The sequence below is a fragment of the Argiope bruennichi genome, chromosome X1 (genome assembly GCF_947563725.1).
Source record: "Argiope bruennichi chromosome X1, qqArgBrue1.1, whole genome shotgun sequence".
NCBI classification, from domain to species: Eukaryota; Metazoa; Arthropoda; class Arachnida; order Araneae; family Araneidae; genus Argiope; species Argiope bruennichi.
The window spans coordinates 118,261,851-118,279,672 of NC_079162.1; the positions used below are offsets into that span (position 1 = coordinate 118,261,851).

Genomic DNA, 17,822 nt, shown 5'->3' on the forward strand with positions numbered 1-17,822 from the left:
TATTATTGAACACTTGTAGGCGGTATTTTCTTATCTAAATTTCTGTCATCAAATGAAAAGAATAAGCTAGTGAAAAATTCAACAGCATTATTACTCTCTTTTTGTGAAGCCCAAAAATGCCAAAATATGCTTTCCTTTAAGAAAGAGAGTGAAAGAATGGAAATACATTAAGATTAAAAGTACGCTCTCAAAAACTTACTGAGAAATTTTGTTTCAAATAAATTCAAAGAAAATAGTTTGCATCTTCTACGTCGTGGAAATATCATTTAATAAGAAATAGAGTAAGTTGAAAATTGAATGACTTAATTGAATGAAATTAATCTTAATCAAAGGATATATTAAAATAAAAAATAGCTTCAAAATTGACTCTTTGTAGTAAGAATATTAAAAATTTTAAATATTTTTGTATTAATCGTATTTTTAGAATTCAAAATATTCGACAAAAATGAAAAAAAAAAAAAAAAAATTAACAAAATTGCTAAATAATAATTAGGTTCAAAATCATTTCAAATTGTTTTTTATATCAAAATAGAAAAGATACAAAATTTTAAAAGATTAAATAGAAAAGATACAAAATTTTTGCTATAGATAGAGTTCATTATCAAAGCTTCAAAATTGACTCTTTGTAGTAAGAATATTAAAAATTTTAAATATTTTTGTATTAATCGTATTTTTAGAATTCAAAATATTCGACAAAAATGAAAAAAAAAAAAAAAAAAAAAAAATAACAAAATTGCTAAATAATAATTAGGTTCAAAGTCATTTCAAATTGTTTTTTACATCAAAATAGAAAAGATACAAAATTTTAAAAGATTAAATAGAAAAGATACAAAATTTTTGCTATAGATAGAGTTCATTATCAGAGCTTTATTTATAGAGCTTTATTAAAAGTTTTTATAAACCAAATATTCTTTGAACTTTCTCTAAACCATTCTTAGAAAGATCCTTTATTAGAATATTAAAGAAATTATTATTATTATTATTTAGAATATTAAAACTTATACTAAAATCATAAAGTTAAAACATAGTCAGAAAGCAGCACTGAGAAGTTAGATAGAAAGCAATTTCATATTGTTCTTGGCATGAAATTCATATGAAAAGTGTAGAAAAAAGGTGTTGAGGATTCATGAAAGACGGAAACTTAATCTAAATATTTTCGTATTCTGAAAATTCTGTGAAAATCATTTTTATACTTCTTATAGAATGATTGCTGAAAACTTGTCAAATGATTCTGATCACAAAAAGGATATGACAGTTCCTCTTGTAATCAACATCTATAAGATGGTAATGTCAACAGAAATAAAACCAGTTTTAGAACAATGATTTGATTGAATTTTAGAAAGATGATTCACAAGAATCTACGAAAGTATTAAGAGAATCTGTTAAAATAAAGACACAACGATGTATAATTAGGCTGAAAACCATTTCATATTTATTTTGTCTCGAAATCTTGAGAATTTCAGCAGAAAGACAGTTATAAGAGTTTAGTTGAGAGCAGCTTTATTTGAATATTTTCACCAAATAAAAATACTATGAACCAGGCATGAAAACCTTTATTTAAGAAAGAGTTTGTTTAAAACAGCAAAACTCGTCAAATCGTTTATGAAACAGAAATTAACTCAAAGTTAAACCTGAAATTGGAAAATGTAAGATGACATTGCCAATGATATCAAAATAAGTTTTAGACACATTATCCAAAATCAGCATTTAAAAGATGATTTTAAAAAAAAAGATAAAAATTAGTAGTTGAAACCAATAAGTACAATTTAAAAATTAGGAGAAAAGCACTTTTATATTGGAAACAGTTATAAAGCATTCATTCATGTTGGTGATAGAAAACAACTTAATCTAAATACATTCATCACCTGAAAATTCTATGAGAAGCATTGTCTATGGAAAATCATTGTCTACTCTATGAAAAGTCATCTGAAATTTACTCGATAAAAATTCATAAAATGGTTCGTAACATGAGCGTTCCTCCCAAAGTCAGCATTTATGAAACCAAATAAGAGAATTTAGAAATTAAGTTAAAAGCTCTTTTATATTGAAAAAAGTTCTAGAACAATCATTCATGATGCCGAAAGAAAACAACATAATCTAAATATATTCATCACCTGAAAATTCTATGAAAAGCCTGCGGAAATTAACTTCATAAAATTTCATAAAATGGTTCATAACATGAACATTCCTCCCGAAGTCAGCATTTATGAAGTGATCAAGTCAACGAAATCAAACGAACAACGGATTGATGGTTAGAATGATAATGCAAATAAATAAAACCTATAAGTAGCCTTGAGGTTACTATAGGTTCGGTTAAAAATCATTTGGCATGAAAGTGACACGCAAACTTCAACAAAAAAGGCGGTTGTAAATTTTGAAATGAGAAACTTTAGTTAAATAATTTCGCCAACTGAAAATCCATGCGGTACCTTTCCAAGAAGGAGGCTTGGTGAAAACACGCCAAGCGGTTCGTGGCATGAAAATTATCTGAAAGTTTCACCCGGAATCGGCAGCTATAAGATGACAATGTCAGTGGCTTTGGCAGTAATTGATGCCAAACCAGTTCTTAGGTCACTGGTAGGGATCTGATGAATAGGAGGCTCGACAGGCCAGGTGACCGGGTAGGACCGATGAAATACGGATGCGAACGAAAAGGGAGGGGAGGTTTTACTTTACAAAAACATGTACTTCACTCCCCCCTTCCCATCTTTTTTTGGTGATGGGATATATTTTATTTTTATTTCCCTACAACGTGTTTCTTCTTGTCTTGCGGTTTGATAGGTTTAACACCGCCAATATTTTGGAGTGGTACTGGGTAATTTATGACGAGGTGCGTTTTCTGTTTATTTATTAACAGGAAGGTATTAGTAATCGAGAATGGATATCAGGTCTTCTGTCTGGAAATATGCTCTAAAATAGAAAGGCAAATCATTCAGGATGCGTTTTGTGAAATTGTCCGGATAAAACTATAGGGATATTTTTATCTGTTTAAACGATGGATATCAGAAAATATTTTTATTAAAAAAATAAAACATAATTATTCAAAGAAGCGATTGTTTTCATAAAATACAGCAAATGAAATTAAACATATTATAGTCGGTTGCAATCTTTCCCATCGGTATCAAAATATATCAATTAAAGAATTCAAGTGACAGATTATTGCAATACTGAAATAAGAAGAGCAGATAAATTCATAAGAAATCAATGATACTGGTCTTCATCGGAAAAAAAATAAGAAAAAACTACAGGAAAGAATTTTTCATAGTACTTTGTAAAAGTGTCCCTATAATACTAATATATACGTGCACCTAAAAATAAATAATTGATTGATTGATAACACATTGATTACCAAAAAGAATTTATATTTAATAAAAATGGAAGAGGATTATAATAAGAATTTTTAAACCACAGAATTATTTGGTTTCTTTACTTGCAACAATTGAAACTACACGTGCAGGCGGCTGCAGTCTTTCCTCATGCCTCCAATAAAATTAATTTTAGCGACAGACTACTGAAATGTGAAGTTGTAAAAAAGATAAATTTCTGAAAAATCAGCGAAAGTCATTGAGACTGAATTTTGTTGAAAAGGGTCCGATGTAACAGAAGACTATCCAGTTAGAATATTACATCAAAACTGCAGAAAAGTTAGCTAATATTTGTCTTCATGCGCATATGTCCCTTCTATATATTTTCACATACAATTATATGTTAAAGCTGCTTTATACTTATTATTGTTCTTATTAATAAGATATTGACCTTTTCTTCTTTGGCTTGTTTTGAGTTAATTTTTTATATACAGACTTAACAACTGGCAATACAAGTATCATATGACTAAACTGGAATTTTGTCGCTAACTTTTGGCTAGTTAAAGTTTGCGATAAGTTAAGCTCTTTTTTCTGATTTAGTGAGGATTAGACAATAAAAATAATAATAATAATTACAGCCAAATTATAATGTAACTATTTAACTATTTCAAAGTGAATCATAAAGCTTCTTTTTGGTTCTATTCTCTCTAATTTAATAGTTCGAAGAAAAGAGTTTAAGACTGTCTCGACTTAGGATACAAGAGAATTAGTATATTTTATGCATTCTTAAGTAATATACTTTTGCTGTCTTTTCTGGATATCTTTCAATTTTTATTGTCATTAGAGCTGAAAGGAGCTCCATTATTTCCGATTTAATTCAAAGCAGATTAAAATTTTGAAGAAAAAGGAAACTGTCTGAAAATATTGCTTAAAGCTAAAAATGGCAAACTGGAAAGCATCAATTTTAGAAATGGTATTCGAAAATCCTTCTTATTTTATCTTCTTTTCATATTTTATGAAATAGCCTCAGAAAGAAAAAAAAGGTTACAAATGATTTTTTTTTTTTTATAAAAAACGAACTTAAACGAATAAAAAAGCCGTTTATTATTTTGCTTTTTTTCTCTTGCATTTAGGTTTAGAATGCATTTTAGGAATATGTAAGTATAAATTATATTAGAATCAAATTATGAAAATAACATTGTAGCTTAAACTCCATTACGAGAAAAAGCCGGCAATTAAAAAAAAATTTCTTTCATTGTGGAATTTACTTGCATTTAAAGATAAAGTACAAATATGTCTATCCATATTTTAGGAGTATATAAAATCTAATTATGGTATTAACATTTTGTCTTAATGTTGCTGTTTCAAAAGCACTAATTTTAAAAAATTAATTTCCATTAAATTACAAAGATGGAAAAGAAGATCATAAAAGATATCATCGATTGTTCAATAAATTGAAATCATAAATGTTGGTAATTAACAAAGAAGTTACCATAAACGATGTCTATAGTATATCTTTTTATAAAGCATATAATTTTTTAAAAAGAAATATATATTGACACTCACTGGAAGATTAATCTTTACCATCCACATCATTGAAACTGGTGTTTAATTTTATAAGTTTTTTAATTATTCATAAAACTCTTATTCTTGCGTTTGCATAAACAGCATGAAATAATTTTTTTTTAAATTTTTAATAGTAATAAGCTTTTAATTATCTGGGAAATTGGGTGGCGCTTCAACTACCGATAATCGCATTCCTTAGATAATTGGCAAATAATCAAAACAAAAAACAAAAAAAAGACACAAATCAAATTGAAACTACTTTCGAATGATTTTTTATTTACAGAAGAGACTCTACGCATACAATTCTGATTTTAAAAATAACAAATTTCTGCACTTACAACTTTATAAGTTTTCGTCAAAAAAAAAAAAAATGTACGCATGTGCTATGTAATGTACGCAATATATCTATTTTATTTGTGATTACCAACCACGGATAACCCACCTTCGGATATTAAAGAGTTTATCATATTGGTATTGTAGAAAATGTCAAGCGAAATTTCATATTGGGAACTTAAATTAAAAATTAATCTGAAAGAAAGTAATTACTTTATATTATGTAAAAAAATATTTATAAGCAGCATTAACCTAAATTACTTTTTCTATGAAAGAAAAATCAATCGATTTTGGAAATCCATTTGCCAATAGACAACCAAAACTCATCAACTATAAAAAGAGACGGATGGCTTATAAAATCCGTCAATTTTTGATTTGCATTAATTATTTTAACGATGGGCTTTATCTATCGAATGTTTAAAGAAATAGGCTTATCCAGTATATTCACTTCTGATAAAATAATAATATAATAATTAAAATTTTCTTACTTATTTCTTTTTAAAATAAAATTTGAAAACTTTCAAAACTATCGCATTTTAGGAAAAATTTGGCAAAAGCTAAAATCTTGATGAATTAATTATATTTGAGCACAATTTTTTGAAAACAAGAATGCGTCCTAATTGTTTACAAATGATTCACTCAAATTCATCAAGCAATGAAGTTATCAATTATGATGTATAGATCTACTAAAAACATTTTCTTTTATATTTGGGATTTTAAGGTTGTTTTTTTTTATATTTATATAGTTTTTGCTTGCTTAATTCCAGATATGAGCCATTTTTCTACTGCATAATCTAATGAATACATTTATGCTTTTATTTAAGGTGCATCACTAAAACAATTATTTGCGCTTAAATTGAAAATTTGAAGCTGTCGCCTAAATCTGTCTAAAAATTATTTTAAAATCCAAACCAATAAATCAATTACCTTTTGAAGTGGATGCGCAAACAGATGAAAATTGTCTTGACAGTGCATCAGGCACGAAATGGTTAAGTATCCAAGAGCTAAAGAAATATCATCCAGTTAATCAAATTTGCTTCAGAAATTATTAACATCAGATTTTAATAATTAATAATTTAAAGACTTTTCTTTACAAAAGAAATCATACCTAAAAATTTGCTATATATTGGTATCCGTTAACGTTAAAAATTAAACTCGTGTTGCGTTTCAGACAGTATTCAACGCAATAATATAAAATCGATTGGAATTTAACTACGATATGAAGCAAATTACTTATATATGCAGCTAATTCCTTATCATATCACTAAAATAAAGTATTTTATAATCAAATGCAAGCAGAGTTTGAGTTCCTTCCATAAACTATATCCTTAATTAAGCTTATCCTTAATTTTTCAGCAGGCTTTTTCTGTTAAATATGATTTCAAAGCTCTTTAAAAAAAGAAAATCATTTTGTGTCGGACAATGCATAAACTGCATTTCATATAAAATATCAGGATTTACATTATCATGGAGTGATTTAGAAGAAATATATTACAGGATTGTAGCGTTGACTTGTATTGCATTATCAAGATATTGCATAGAAATAAGATTTCGTTGCAAACGTTTTTGTATTTTATTGCAAGCATTGCTTATAAATACCCTTGAATGGTTAAAGCAAGTAAATTTTACATTTTCAATTCATCACAACTGAAATTAGATTGTAAGGAAACCATGTTTTTATTTTCAGAGCGGAGTTTTTCTATGTAAAAAATGAAAATGGAACTTACATATGAAAACAAATTAAAAATATCAGATGTTTAAACTTAATAACTCAACTCAAAGAATTATTCTTCATAAAAAGAAAGCATACCAAAAAATTATCATCACTCATTCCTTGTTGTTGACGTGAAATTGTATTTCGCATTTTGCACGTCAAATCCAAGACCTCTTTCTCCCCACCCCCAAAGAATTATATTTTTATTCTAAGAAATGTCTTTTTCACGCGATCCCAGCCCTTTTATTTGATGTATCATTCATCCGCGTAATGATAACAGAGTTTTTAAAAACTCCCTGAATCCCTCTGAATCCATAAGCTAATATATCATCTGGCTTTATAGTAAGAGGCGTGCAGAACACCGATGTTAGAAAGGTCACAATTTTTTCTTCTTTTGTTATTTTTATGGCTAGATTTATGTTTCGGTTAGCCATAGGCCTGGATCATGCCTAGGCGTATTTACCATTTCCTCGGATCTTGCTCTTAAGCTTTTGCTTGGCCTCTGTTTATCCCAATTTACTGTCAATGTTTAATACTGTAATAATAATGTTTTTGAGGGACCATGCTGATTCATTAAAATAATACCTGAAGAGCTGAAAAGTATTTTTCTTTTCTTTTTATATATAAAAAGAAAATCTTGTTAACAAGTCCTGAATTCCCATTGTATTTTATTATAACAACTATTCATATCAAAATATCGCTCCCAACTGTGTAAGTGAATTTTTATTTAGAAGCGTGTAGCACTTTTGGAATGGCAAGACTAAAATTTAAAATTTTGATATGGCCCTATATATAACTTATTTATTTAAGTGCAAATGTCTAGTTTTAACACTAAAGGGGAAAAAATGCGGAAATACTTTGTTATGTATAATTAATACAGATCTTTCAGAAATTACTTAATTACGGAAATCATCCTTAGGATTTATAAAATGAATCATAAACCTTAAAGTCTTGGATTTGGTTCTCTAACATGACTACTTGAATATGATGTCATTTTGATTTGTTTCCAGCTGTTATAAATTTGAATTTTTATATCCATATTTAATTATTTCTTGTTTATACTGTTAAAAAAATAAGATAAAAGAAAAATATAACACAAAGCATTATCACAAAAATTGCATTAAATTATTCATATATATGAAATTACTTGAAAAATTTAATCTTAGAAATTTAAATTAATTAAATTGCCTTCCAAAAATGCAAAAAAAAAAAAAAAAAAAAAAAAGATGGCAGCATAATGCGTTTATTCATGATATTAACAGTACCATTTCATTTCTTTTATATCTTCTCTAACTCTGAACTTTTCCTAATAATTTTAACAAGTATTAATATTTTTAATTTTTTATAATACAAAGTTTCTGAACAAATATTGAAGTAAAGAAAGACATAGTTATTTGAAAAGATATTGTGAAATCCTACTCGCTGTAAAGTTATTAAAATTCATTTTTTTATTAGCTTGAAACAGAAATGGAATAAAGCTATTTAAATTAACGTAAATAATGATGTTGACTTAGTATCGTTTTTATTACTTAATAAAGAAACGTTTTTTTTTTAAAAGATTTTAACAGCATCTAAGATATTTATTCATAGAAGATCCGATTAGTTAATGATTATATGATAAATCTCATCTTATATTCGATACAAATTTGAAAGAAAATTCCGCAACGAAAATAGACACATAGATAAATAAAACAAAAGCAAACAAATTTTCGAGACTCCTTCTTTATTTAATATTAAAAGTAACTTAAATGAGAATAATGTTAATAGTAGCAAAAGTCATTATGGCTAATCTCTATGAAAAATGTCATTATGTTTTTAAAAAATATACGGTAGAGAAATGAAATTCAAAACAGAAAAATATCAAATTAGACTTTTTTTCTTTCAACTCTGTTTAGCATCCAAATGAATCGAAATACAAAAACTTACTTGCCACAACGAGTCATTTTGGGTGGCAACGAGATATGTTGTATATGGTCTATATGCGATCGAAATCTAACAGATTTTCTTTTTTCATAAGGAAAACATACCAACGGAAAGAAAATAGAACGGAAAAGTGGAAACAAAAATCGGTCGAAATTAGACTTTTTCATTTTTATTTAAGCCTTACTATCAGAACCAGGCATTCTAGCTTGTCCCGATTGAAATTTAAATCGCATCATCTACATGAAAGAGATGCGATCGAAATCTTGAAATCCAAATGCTGTAGCCCAGAAATCTGTGCCTGCCCATCCATTCACCAAGCAATGCAATCTGAAAACGTTGCGAACTAGACACTTTCTATAAAAGAATCAGTCAGTGCTGCGTGAGATTCAGCGATCAGGACTTGCCGGGGTAACACAATTGTCTCCCACCGTCCCTGCTCAGTATTCCCGGGCCAAACTTTCAATTCTCAGCCCGCTGTCTCCAGAGGAACGTGCTGTGCATTGGACAGAGGGGATGTCTCAATACTGGGGCGCAGTGGGGGGAAGGGATGTCCACGATTCAACCCCGTAACGTGACCAGGTTCTCAACGAACAGCTAAGCGTATATAATTAAAACGTTGTTCTTAATGACGTCAGAACAGTTAGGAGAGCAGTATCCAGCAAGGAATGACAAAGAGTAAGCTTGGAAGAGCTTTTGGTAAGTAAAGTAAGAGGTTCTGGAATCTTCCTTTTCTTAAAAAGGGGAAGGAAAAAAAAAAAAAAGAAGAAAAAAAAAAAAAGAAAGCTAGAGACAGAAAAAAGCAAGAATGGAGAGAGTGGAGAGAAAGAAAAGTGGACGCTGAATTTTCCCCGACTTCGGTCGCTGACTATTCAAATGAGGACAACATTAAGTTTGGCACGAAAACATTTGGAGCAATTTTGAATCGTGAATTAAGTTAAATCAAAAATATTTTAAAGATATTTAGTCTGGCTTTTGCTCCCAAACATTAAAGGTCACGGAGATGTTGCACATGGTCAATGTTACACTTGTTTTAGTGGCAAGTTACCAGTGCCATAAATAGTTCATACTGAGACAATAGCAATGGTTAGAGGCGACAATGCGATAATGTGACTGTTTCGTCTTTGCCATTTTAATAAAGTTCTAAAATTAGAGGTAAACATTCTCAAAGATGCTTCCATTAAAATATGGATGAATCTTATTTAGAATAAAAGTTCAGAAGGAAAACAACACGTTCTAAAACAAAATAATCATACTTGTCACATCTTTTTCCATTATAGACGCCATTTGCAACTTTACAGTTGCTGTGAAATAAAAAAAAAAGATAAGTTTTACATCATTCAAGGCAATTTTTCAATTTCAACCACAAAATTCATTTACGGATCCCAATGGAGCAAGAAAATGAATTTTTAAACGCGCATGGTTTTTTCAAAAATAACATTCATTTGTTGCTGAGAAGAAATGAAAAATGTTATATCCCCGAAAATTCACAAAAATAACCTATTTAAGATTCGTAAGCATGTGAAGATCAATCATATTGGGGGCCCCTGGCGCTAAAGTTCTTGGGGGCACTGTAAAAGAACCTATAAAAATCGGCTTCTAAGATATAATGTTTTAAATTAATTTCGTATATTTTAATTCATAGCAGCTATTTCTATTTAAAATAATTTAGTTTTATAATTTCTCTACTGTCTTACCTAGTTTATTGGTTTAATTAATCTTTATTGATGATTAATATACTTTTAAATTATTAGATTTATTTATGAAATTTATATCGCAACTCGCATATATAAATATATATATTAAGTATTATAGAAATAACTTATTATACTTTGAATGAAAGAAAGGCTTTTCTCAGCAAAATTACTCTGATTATAATTGTGGAATAATAAATAGTAAATTCAGTGAATAATTAAGATAAATATATATTAATTTAAAAAAAGAAATACTACAAATTAATAATAATAAAAGCAAATATTGCAAGATTTAAATTTTCATACCAGTATCATTGAAATGCATTTTCCTTTTTCTTCTGTTGATTTTTATACTGTCTCCCAATCTATTATAAATCTATTCTACCCTAACTAAAATCAATTGATAAATTGATTTTAGTTTATCAAGATTAGTGGTCTTTTTTTTCATTTATATGTATTAAAATTTAAAAAAATATTCTGAATATTTATTATGCTCTAAATTTTTGTTTCTTCTTGAAGTTCTGCAATTAAATTATCACAAATAACATAAAAAATATTTAAAACGGATTTTTATTAAGAGGAAGAGGAATTTTCAATAAAGTTTCTGTGACAAATATGATCTTTGAAAGTTAATGTGGTTATGGAATTGTCTTGTTCTTCTACCTTTGAAAATTCATTTCTACCTAATAAAGTTCTGTATTGATATTAATAAGGAACCTTCTTGGAAAAAGCGTATTTTCAATTGATTGTAGTAATTTATTTGTTGCAATTTATTCTTTTCAAAATAGCATTCCAAATTATTTTCATGAGTACCGTTTTATACTTAAATATTTTCTTACCTAAACTATAGCTTTAGTTGTAATTAAATTATTTTCCTCTAATGTTTTTATTTCTGATAAATTTTCTATTATTTTGATAAAATCAACTTTCAAAGCAAGCGCTACATCACCCCATACCGACCAATTTGCGACATATAATTTCTTAAAAGTAAATGAATTTTCTCAATTCTACAGATTTTTATTTAATATTTGACATCGATGAGTGGATGGAGACAAAAAGACAATTTTTATACAAATACAAATTATTGAGCAGCTGTAATACATAAATTACTGTATTACAGCTTACTGCAGGAAAGTTGCCGACTAAAAGTAAAGAATGAGCAACACAAGGAATATATATATTATTTGAGCTGAATTCTGTAACTCAAACATGAACTCTCGAATATTACCTTGCCATGTTTGATGTATTGTCGCAACTTTATTTTCTACAAAATTCAATGAATACTTCCTTTGAAAAATGCGATATTTTATCTTCTATATGTGATGACATTGTTCATTCTTATAAAAATATACTTTGTGCATTTAGTATTTTATTTTCATTGGTATTACCAAACTATTTCCATTAAATCTATGAAAATCATTCAGTAATGTGATATCACAATCATTGCCAAGACAAAAATGAAAATGAATCATTGTGCATTTTTCTTTATCCAATATAATAAAGAGATTTTTCTTTGAATTTAAATAAAGGAAGCAAATTATTTTGCACTCCATTTATTAAAATATTGAATATGAGGTTATTTATGAATATATTAAAAATTTATCGGAAATTTGTTCGATTTTATTTCTTTTCTGAAGTTTAGTGAGCATCGAGGAAAAATAGAAAAGTAATTCCATGAAATATTTTCTGTCAAATATTATCCAGATATACAATGATATATTAACTATTATTGCCTCTATTATTATCTTTTTCTTATATTCTAGTGGAAGAAAAGTTTGTTTTCAAACAAATGTGTCAAATTCGCCACATTTATGAATTTAACCTAGAATAAAGGAGACCGAGAGGACCTCAAAGCTATTCAACGTATATCGTCCATGGCAAATTTTTGCATTGCAGATTTATTCACAAGGGGAAAAAAAACAATTTTTTTCTTTATAAAAAATAAACCAATGAATTAAAACATCCAAATAAAACGTAGGAGAAAAAGTTAAAGCGGACGAAAATATAGAGGGAAATAATCAAATTAATAAACGAATTCAAAAGCAGATAGATTCATGAAGTAAATGTTGAATAAATTTTCATAAATTTTGAGCAAAATCATTTACATCAATAATCGATTTCCGGTGTTTGTAGTGCGATCTTTCTTTTTTTGCTAGAATCCAACTTTGCTATTATTTAGGGCATTAGCTTACTGGATAAGATGGGTGAACAGACGCAGGCAAAATAAATTTATCGCTAAATCAAAAAACGATTACATTACGGGGCCCCCTTTCAACCTGGGGTCCTTAGCTCAAGCTTAGTGAACCTAGTCTTTAGTCCGCGCCTGTTTGTAAGACAAACAGGCATTCTGTTAAACTGCCGAGACAGATTATTTCCGGCAGAGTAAAACCATCGAAATTCAAGATAGATCAATGACAACTCACAGAATGTAACTGATAACATGGTATGATTCATATTCATAGACAAAAGAATGAGTAAATTACATACAAGTACAGAAGGAAGAAAGGTACAATCGCGAAATTTTGCAAATAAGTACACTGAGACCCGATATGCAAATGCCCAAGTTTGGTGCCAATGCGCATGACCTCACACCTTGCAATGGCGCTGCAATCAGGAAGTGGGCCCTATATAATCGGGGCCTAGTGGAAGATTCATAAATGTGGCGATCACATTGTGACTCGAGGAGAACTTTAGAAGCGAAGAATGCCAGTAAACGTGCGAGAAGACATTTCTCACAGTTAAACGAATTTGAGAGGGCTTCATCATCGGCATGAAAATCACAGGTTGGTCGACGCGCCATATTGCTTGCCAGGTCGATCGGTTAGGTTGTGCCTTCAGAACATGTTGGGGGCAGTGGACACGAGATAATACTCACGTATAGCGTACCTGGTCTAGAGTGACCAAAAAGACAGCGAGGCCAGAGGATGGTGCGGCAAGCTCTCGTGAAGCCAATAGCCACCCATTTTACGATACCTGCAGAAGTAGGGACGCCATTTGTTTCCCATACCATTTCTAGTTGTCTTGCAGAAGCGAATCTGCTATTCAAGCGCCTTGTTCGTACTGCATTTAACACCGAAACGTTGGAGACTCCCTCTTCAGTGGTGCCAAGCCAGACCGGTATTGAATGCCACAGATTGGCAAAATGTGGGGTTTAGTGATGAATCCCGATTTGATTTGAGGGCAAATGATACCACATACGGGTGTGGTGGGTTTCGAGCATGATTTATTAAACACCTAGGTTTGATTTGACCAAAAACAGGAAACAGATTTTAAAGCAGAATCAGTTTCTGTTTTCAAGCAAGGACTCTTGACATTTTAGCAGCAATGCCTGGCAATTTTGGAAGCAGTCAAATTTTCGATGATTTAAACAGCATAAAATATAATAAGAATTTAAAAAAATAATTCAAAGCTCTTGAAATTTCACAAAGATATGACATTTTCACGATATTTTTTCTATTTTTATTACATTAGAAAATAAGTATTGAAAAACGGGGGATGGGAATTACAGAGATTACAGATTTTGAACCGATACAATAATAGTATGTGAAACAAAAATTCTAGTGAGGAATTCTCAAAAGAAGCATTACTTTAATGTTCATTTGCTGCATAACAATATGATACAACATTTCCTAATAATATGGCTACGCATTCTTAAATAAGAATTATTTGTAGAAGCATTTTCAAAAATAATTATATTAATAATATAGATTGTCAAAGTCGTTCAAATATTTGATTATCTCTTCATTTTTAGCTTTCTCACGGTATGTTTGCAATTCTAAGTGCATAATGATAGTTGTAAATATTCAAGTTTTAGCTCATTCCGTCTGCTACCAAAGTTTTATTGACAAGCATTTCATGGTTTAATATAGCTAAGAAATGCTTGTTAATGAAATAAAGACTTCTCTTGTTTCATTGCTAATTTCGTCAAGTATCAAATTCAGAAAACATTTTGTGATTGTTGTTAAGTCATTCTAAATTATAGCTTAAGGGGGGGGGGTACAATTTCCCTTGTCGAAAATCACAATCCAAAGCTATTTTAGACATCTATTATGCGCTTCAATATTAATTGTTTTCAAATAATAGATTTCATTTTAATTTTTAAAATTACAATAGGGCTGTATAGAAAGTTTATATAATTATAAAATAATATGACAAGGCTGCCTTTTACTCGTTTGATGTAGTGCACGCATGACATAAAAGAACCCACTATTGCACTATTAAGAACATGTGAACAAGAATGGAAATGCAACAAATGCATAATTTGCAGCGTTACATAAAGAAGTTGCGTATTTTTATTGCAGAACTTACAAATACATTCCCATGTCAAAATTTTAGTATCTAAATGCAGATATTACGGGTAAAAGTACGTATCTTGTAACTAAATCTACTTCTCTACAAAAAAAGTCGTATCGCATGACCACACACCCTTTGGACGTCAAGCAGTAACTTTCTAAAGTCTTTATTTCACTAAGTCAAACTTGACAAAAGCGCAAACACTTTGGGAGCAGCTCGACTTAATAAAGAAACTCGATAAAAAGATTGCCACAAAGGACGGTCTTCCATTTGGAGATGAATTCGAAACCAGCCTGAAAACATGACAGAACATCGTTTCTGATCTTAAATGCAACATCTTATCGTGATCTTTTTTTCATCCTCCATCCTTCTTTCTAACTCAAACGCTTTCTTTAAACAGATAGCAAAAAAGAAGAAACCATCTATAAAGCAGGGGAATCGTGTCGGGGGGCTCGAATATCAGAAAATAAATTGACCATGGTACACAGGAACAAAACCACTTAACAAGATGGTAGTGATTTCTTTCTGAGTAAGTGTGGGAGCAAGTGGAGATTCTTATCGTGCGAAGGCAAAGAAATGTTGAAGAAACGTCACCGGTTCAGGTTCGGTTTCGGAACTGGAGTCGGGCGAGCTAATTAATCATGAGGGTTATCTCACGGCTCAGATCTGACCTCTGTCAGAAGTTGTGATCTGGTATGAGGAAGACGGATGAAGTGACGTCAGCGGGTGGCGCGTGCTACAGAGGCGCCATTGTGTGGTTTCTGTTGACCCCATTTGACCCACCCCCAGCATCTCGCTCCGAAAGGAACGATCAAGCAAATGCTTTTGTGATAATCCAGCCAGCTTAGGTGAAACCAAAAGTGGAGGAAAGAATTAATATCAGTTGTGTAACCTCCAAGCCACCAAACAGTCGAATAAAAAGTTTTTTTTATTGACGATTCCTTTCGCACAAGAAAAGATTTCGCATGGTGGGAGTGTAGATATTTAATATTAATGCTGAAATTAAGGGTTTGGTGATAAACTGTTTATATTTTGAAATTGCTTTTGGTTAAGATGGAGTTCGTTCGTTGCATGTCGCCTCTAAATAACGCAACACTATCTACCTCAGTTGCCTAAATTTTAGAAGAAGAAAAAAAATGAATTTTTCATAATCAAGATAGACCTTTTACATTATATGCAGTCTCATGTTTAAATTAGATTTAAAAAAAAAAAAAACACGCCATGCTTGTTATTGATTCTGAAATTTTCAAGTCTTCTTTCTCTTGTAAAATTTGGAAAACTGAAATATTTTGTGTGTATTATACTGTGTAGTTTTGTTAAAAATTGTCAGAATGAAATATTAAGTGATAAAATTTTCAAATAAATTTCCTTTTGGATAATAAATATGAAGATACACTCATGCCATACCAAACAGCGCTATCTATAGTAAGAATAAAAAATAAAAAAATAAAGAAAAATTAATGATTTTTTTATAAAAAATTAAGGCAAAGTTTGAATACTTAACATCACATTATTACATTTGTGCAAAAACTTCGCATTGAATATATGCGGTGCATAATATTGTCAGAAAAGATCATTATATTGATTTCTTCCAAGATCACAAATTCTGATAAAGATATTTGAGTTATGATGATTTTATAAATATGTTTACAAATAAAGTAAAAAAAAAGGCATAATTCTTCTATAACCAAAAATTCTCATAATTTTATTGTTTTACAACACTATTAAAAAAGGCTGGCTTAGCCGATATACTTTGTGACATGAATCACACAATGCAGGTTACTTTGGTGGAATTGTGGAAGATAAACAGTTGTAGAAATTATAAACAATAAGTAAGAAAAATACTTCTATGAGAATGAGTAATTGTTTCACGGCAATAATGTCCATTATTCAACAGAATTCATTGAGCAAATACGAGCATTTATGTAAATTCAAAATAACTCGTAGACATGATAGCAAAAGAAGTTTGAGGAAACAAGGAATATAATTTCATGAAATTTCCTGAATCACTTTAAATTAATTAGAAAAAAAACTGAATCATAAATTTGAAAATAAAATTAATTGGTCATGTGATGTACCATATCAGAAGAAATACGATATTCAGAGAAATTTTATAAGTGATAGATTATGTAAAAAAATGATCACTTTCTTGTCCAGTGTAAATCATTTATTTATTGACTTTCAATGAAAATAATCTATCAAAGGTCCTTTCAAATGGGATATTATTTCCTTGTTCATAAAAAAAAATGATAGCAGCTACTGCAAAGATTTCTTTATATTCACTGCATCTTCCTAGCAAAATCGTGATCTAAATAAAAAAATATATTTTTTTAATTACTATTTCAAATTAAATTTCAACGTGAATCACATTTTAATTTTTGGTAACATTATTGAATCCAGTTACTTAAAACGTTAAAAGAAAAAAAAAATGTATCATGGTTACGTTTTCACTGTTTTTCATATTTTCCGCCTGAATTTCCTCTTTGATGAATAATTGACACTTTATAATCAGACACAAGCCAGAACCTTATCAATTATCCCTGCCATTAGAGTTATTGACGAAAGCTTTGTTTTTTAAAATCATTCACGATTCCAATTTGTTTACAAATCGGTAACCAGTTCTTTTTTTTTTTTTCTTTTTTCTTTTCCGTGAAGTCTTATTTATGCTCCTACTAGCCTGTTTCCTTTAGAAACTTTTTTATCCTTCAGCGCGTGTGTAGTCGGCATTCCATAAAGCTAAAGCTGGCATTGTCCTCATTTGAATATAAATGCGATCTCTGAACTTCAGGACACGTAACAGTCGTATCTGTTGACATGTCTCCCGTCTTGTAAACGGATCTGTAAAAGTGTCTGCTTTCCGTCACGCTAATAGCGTGGGTGCGTGTTTACTTTTCGCTTTTACATTCGGCTTTTTGCGTCGGCTTGGTCAAAGCTTGACCTTGCGTGTCATAAAATAGATAAACGGGAGAAGAAGTCCGAAGAAGATTTTTTTTTTTT

General features: G+C 29.8%; 1 protein-coding gene across 2 annotated transcripts in view; it reads right to left on the minus strand.

Annotated features, from left to right (window-relative positions):
- The window catches only part of LOC129958867 (LIM/homeobox protein Awh-like), a 100,684-nt gene that overhangs the window by 68,736 nt on the left and 14,126 nt on the right, over window positions 1-17,822 (minus strand). The window contains exon 2 of one of the 2 annotated variants that reach the window (XM_056071589.1): window positions 6,132-6,208. The exons of the other annotated variant lie outside the window; for it this stretch is intronic. Within the exon in view, the coding sequence (XP_055927564.1) occupies window positions 6,132-6,179 (48 nt within the window). The 5' untranslated portion in view covers window positions 6,180-6,208. The remainder of the gene's footprint in view (window positions 1-6,131; window positions 6,209-17,822) is intronic. 2 annotated transcript variants of the gene reach the window in all.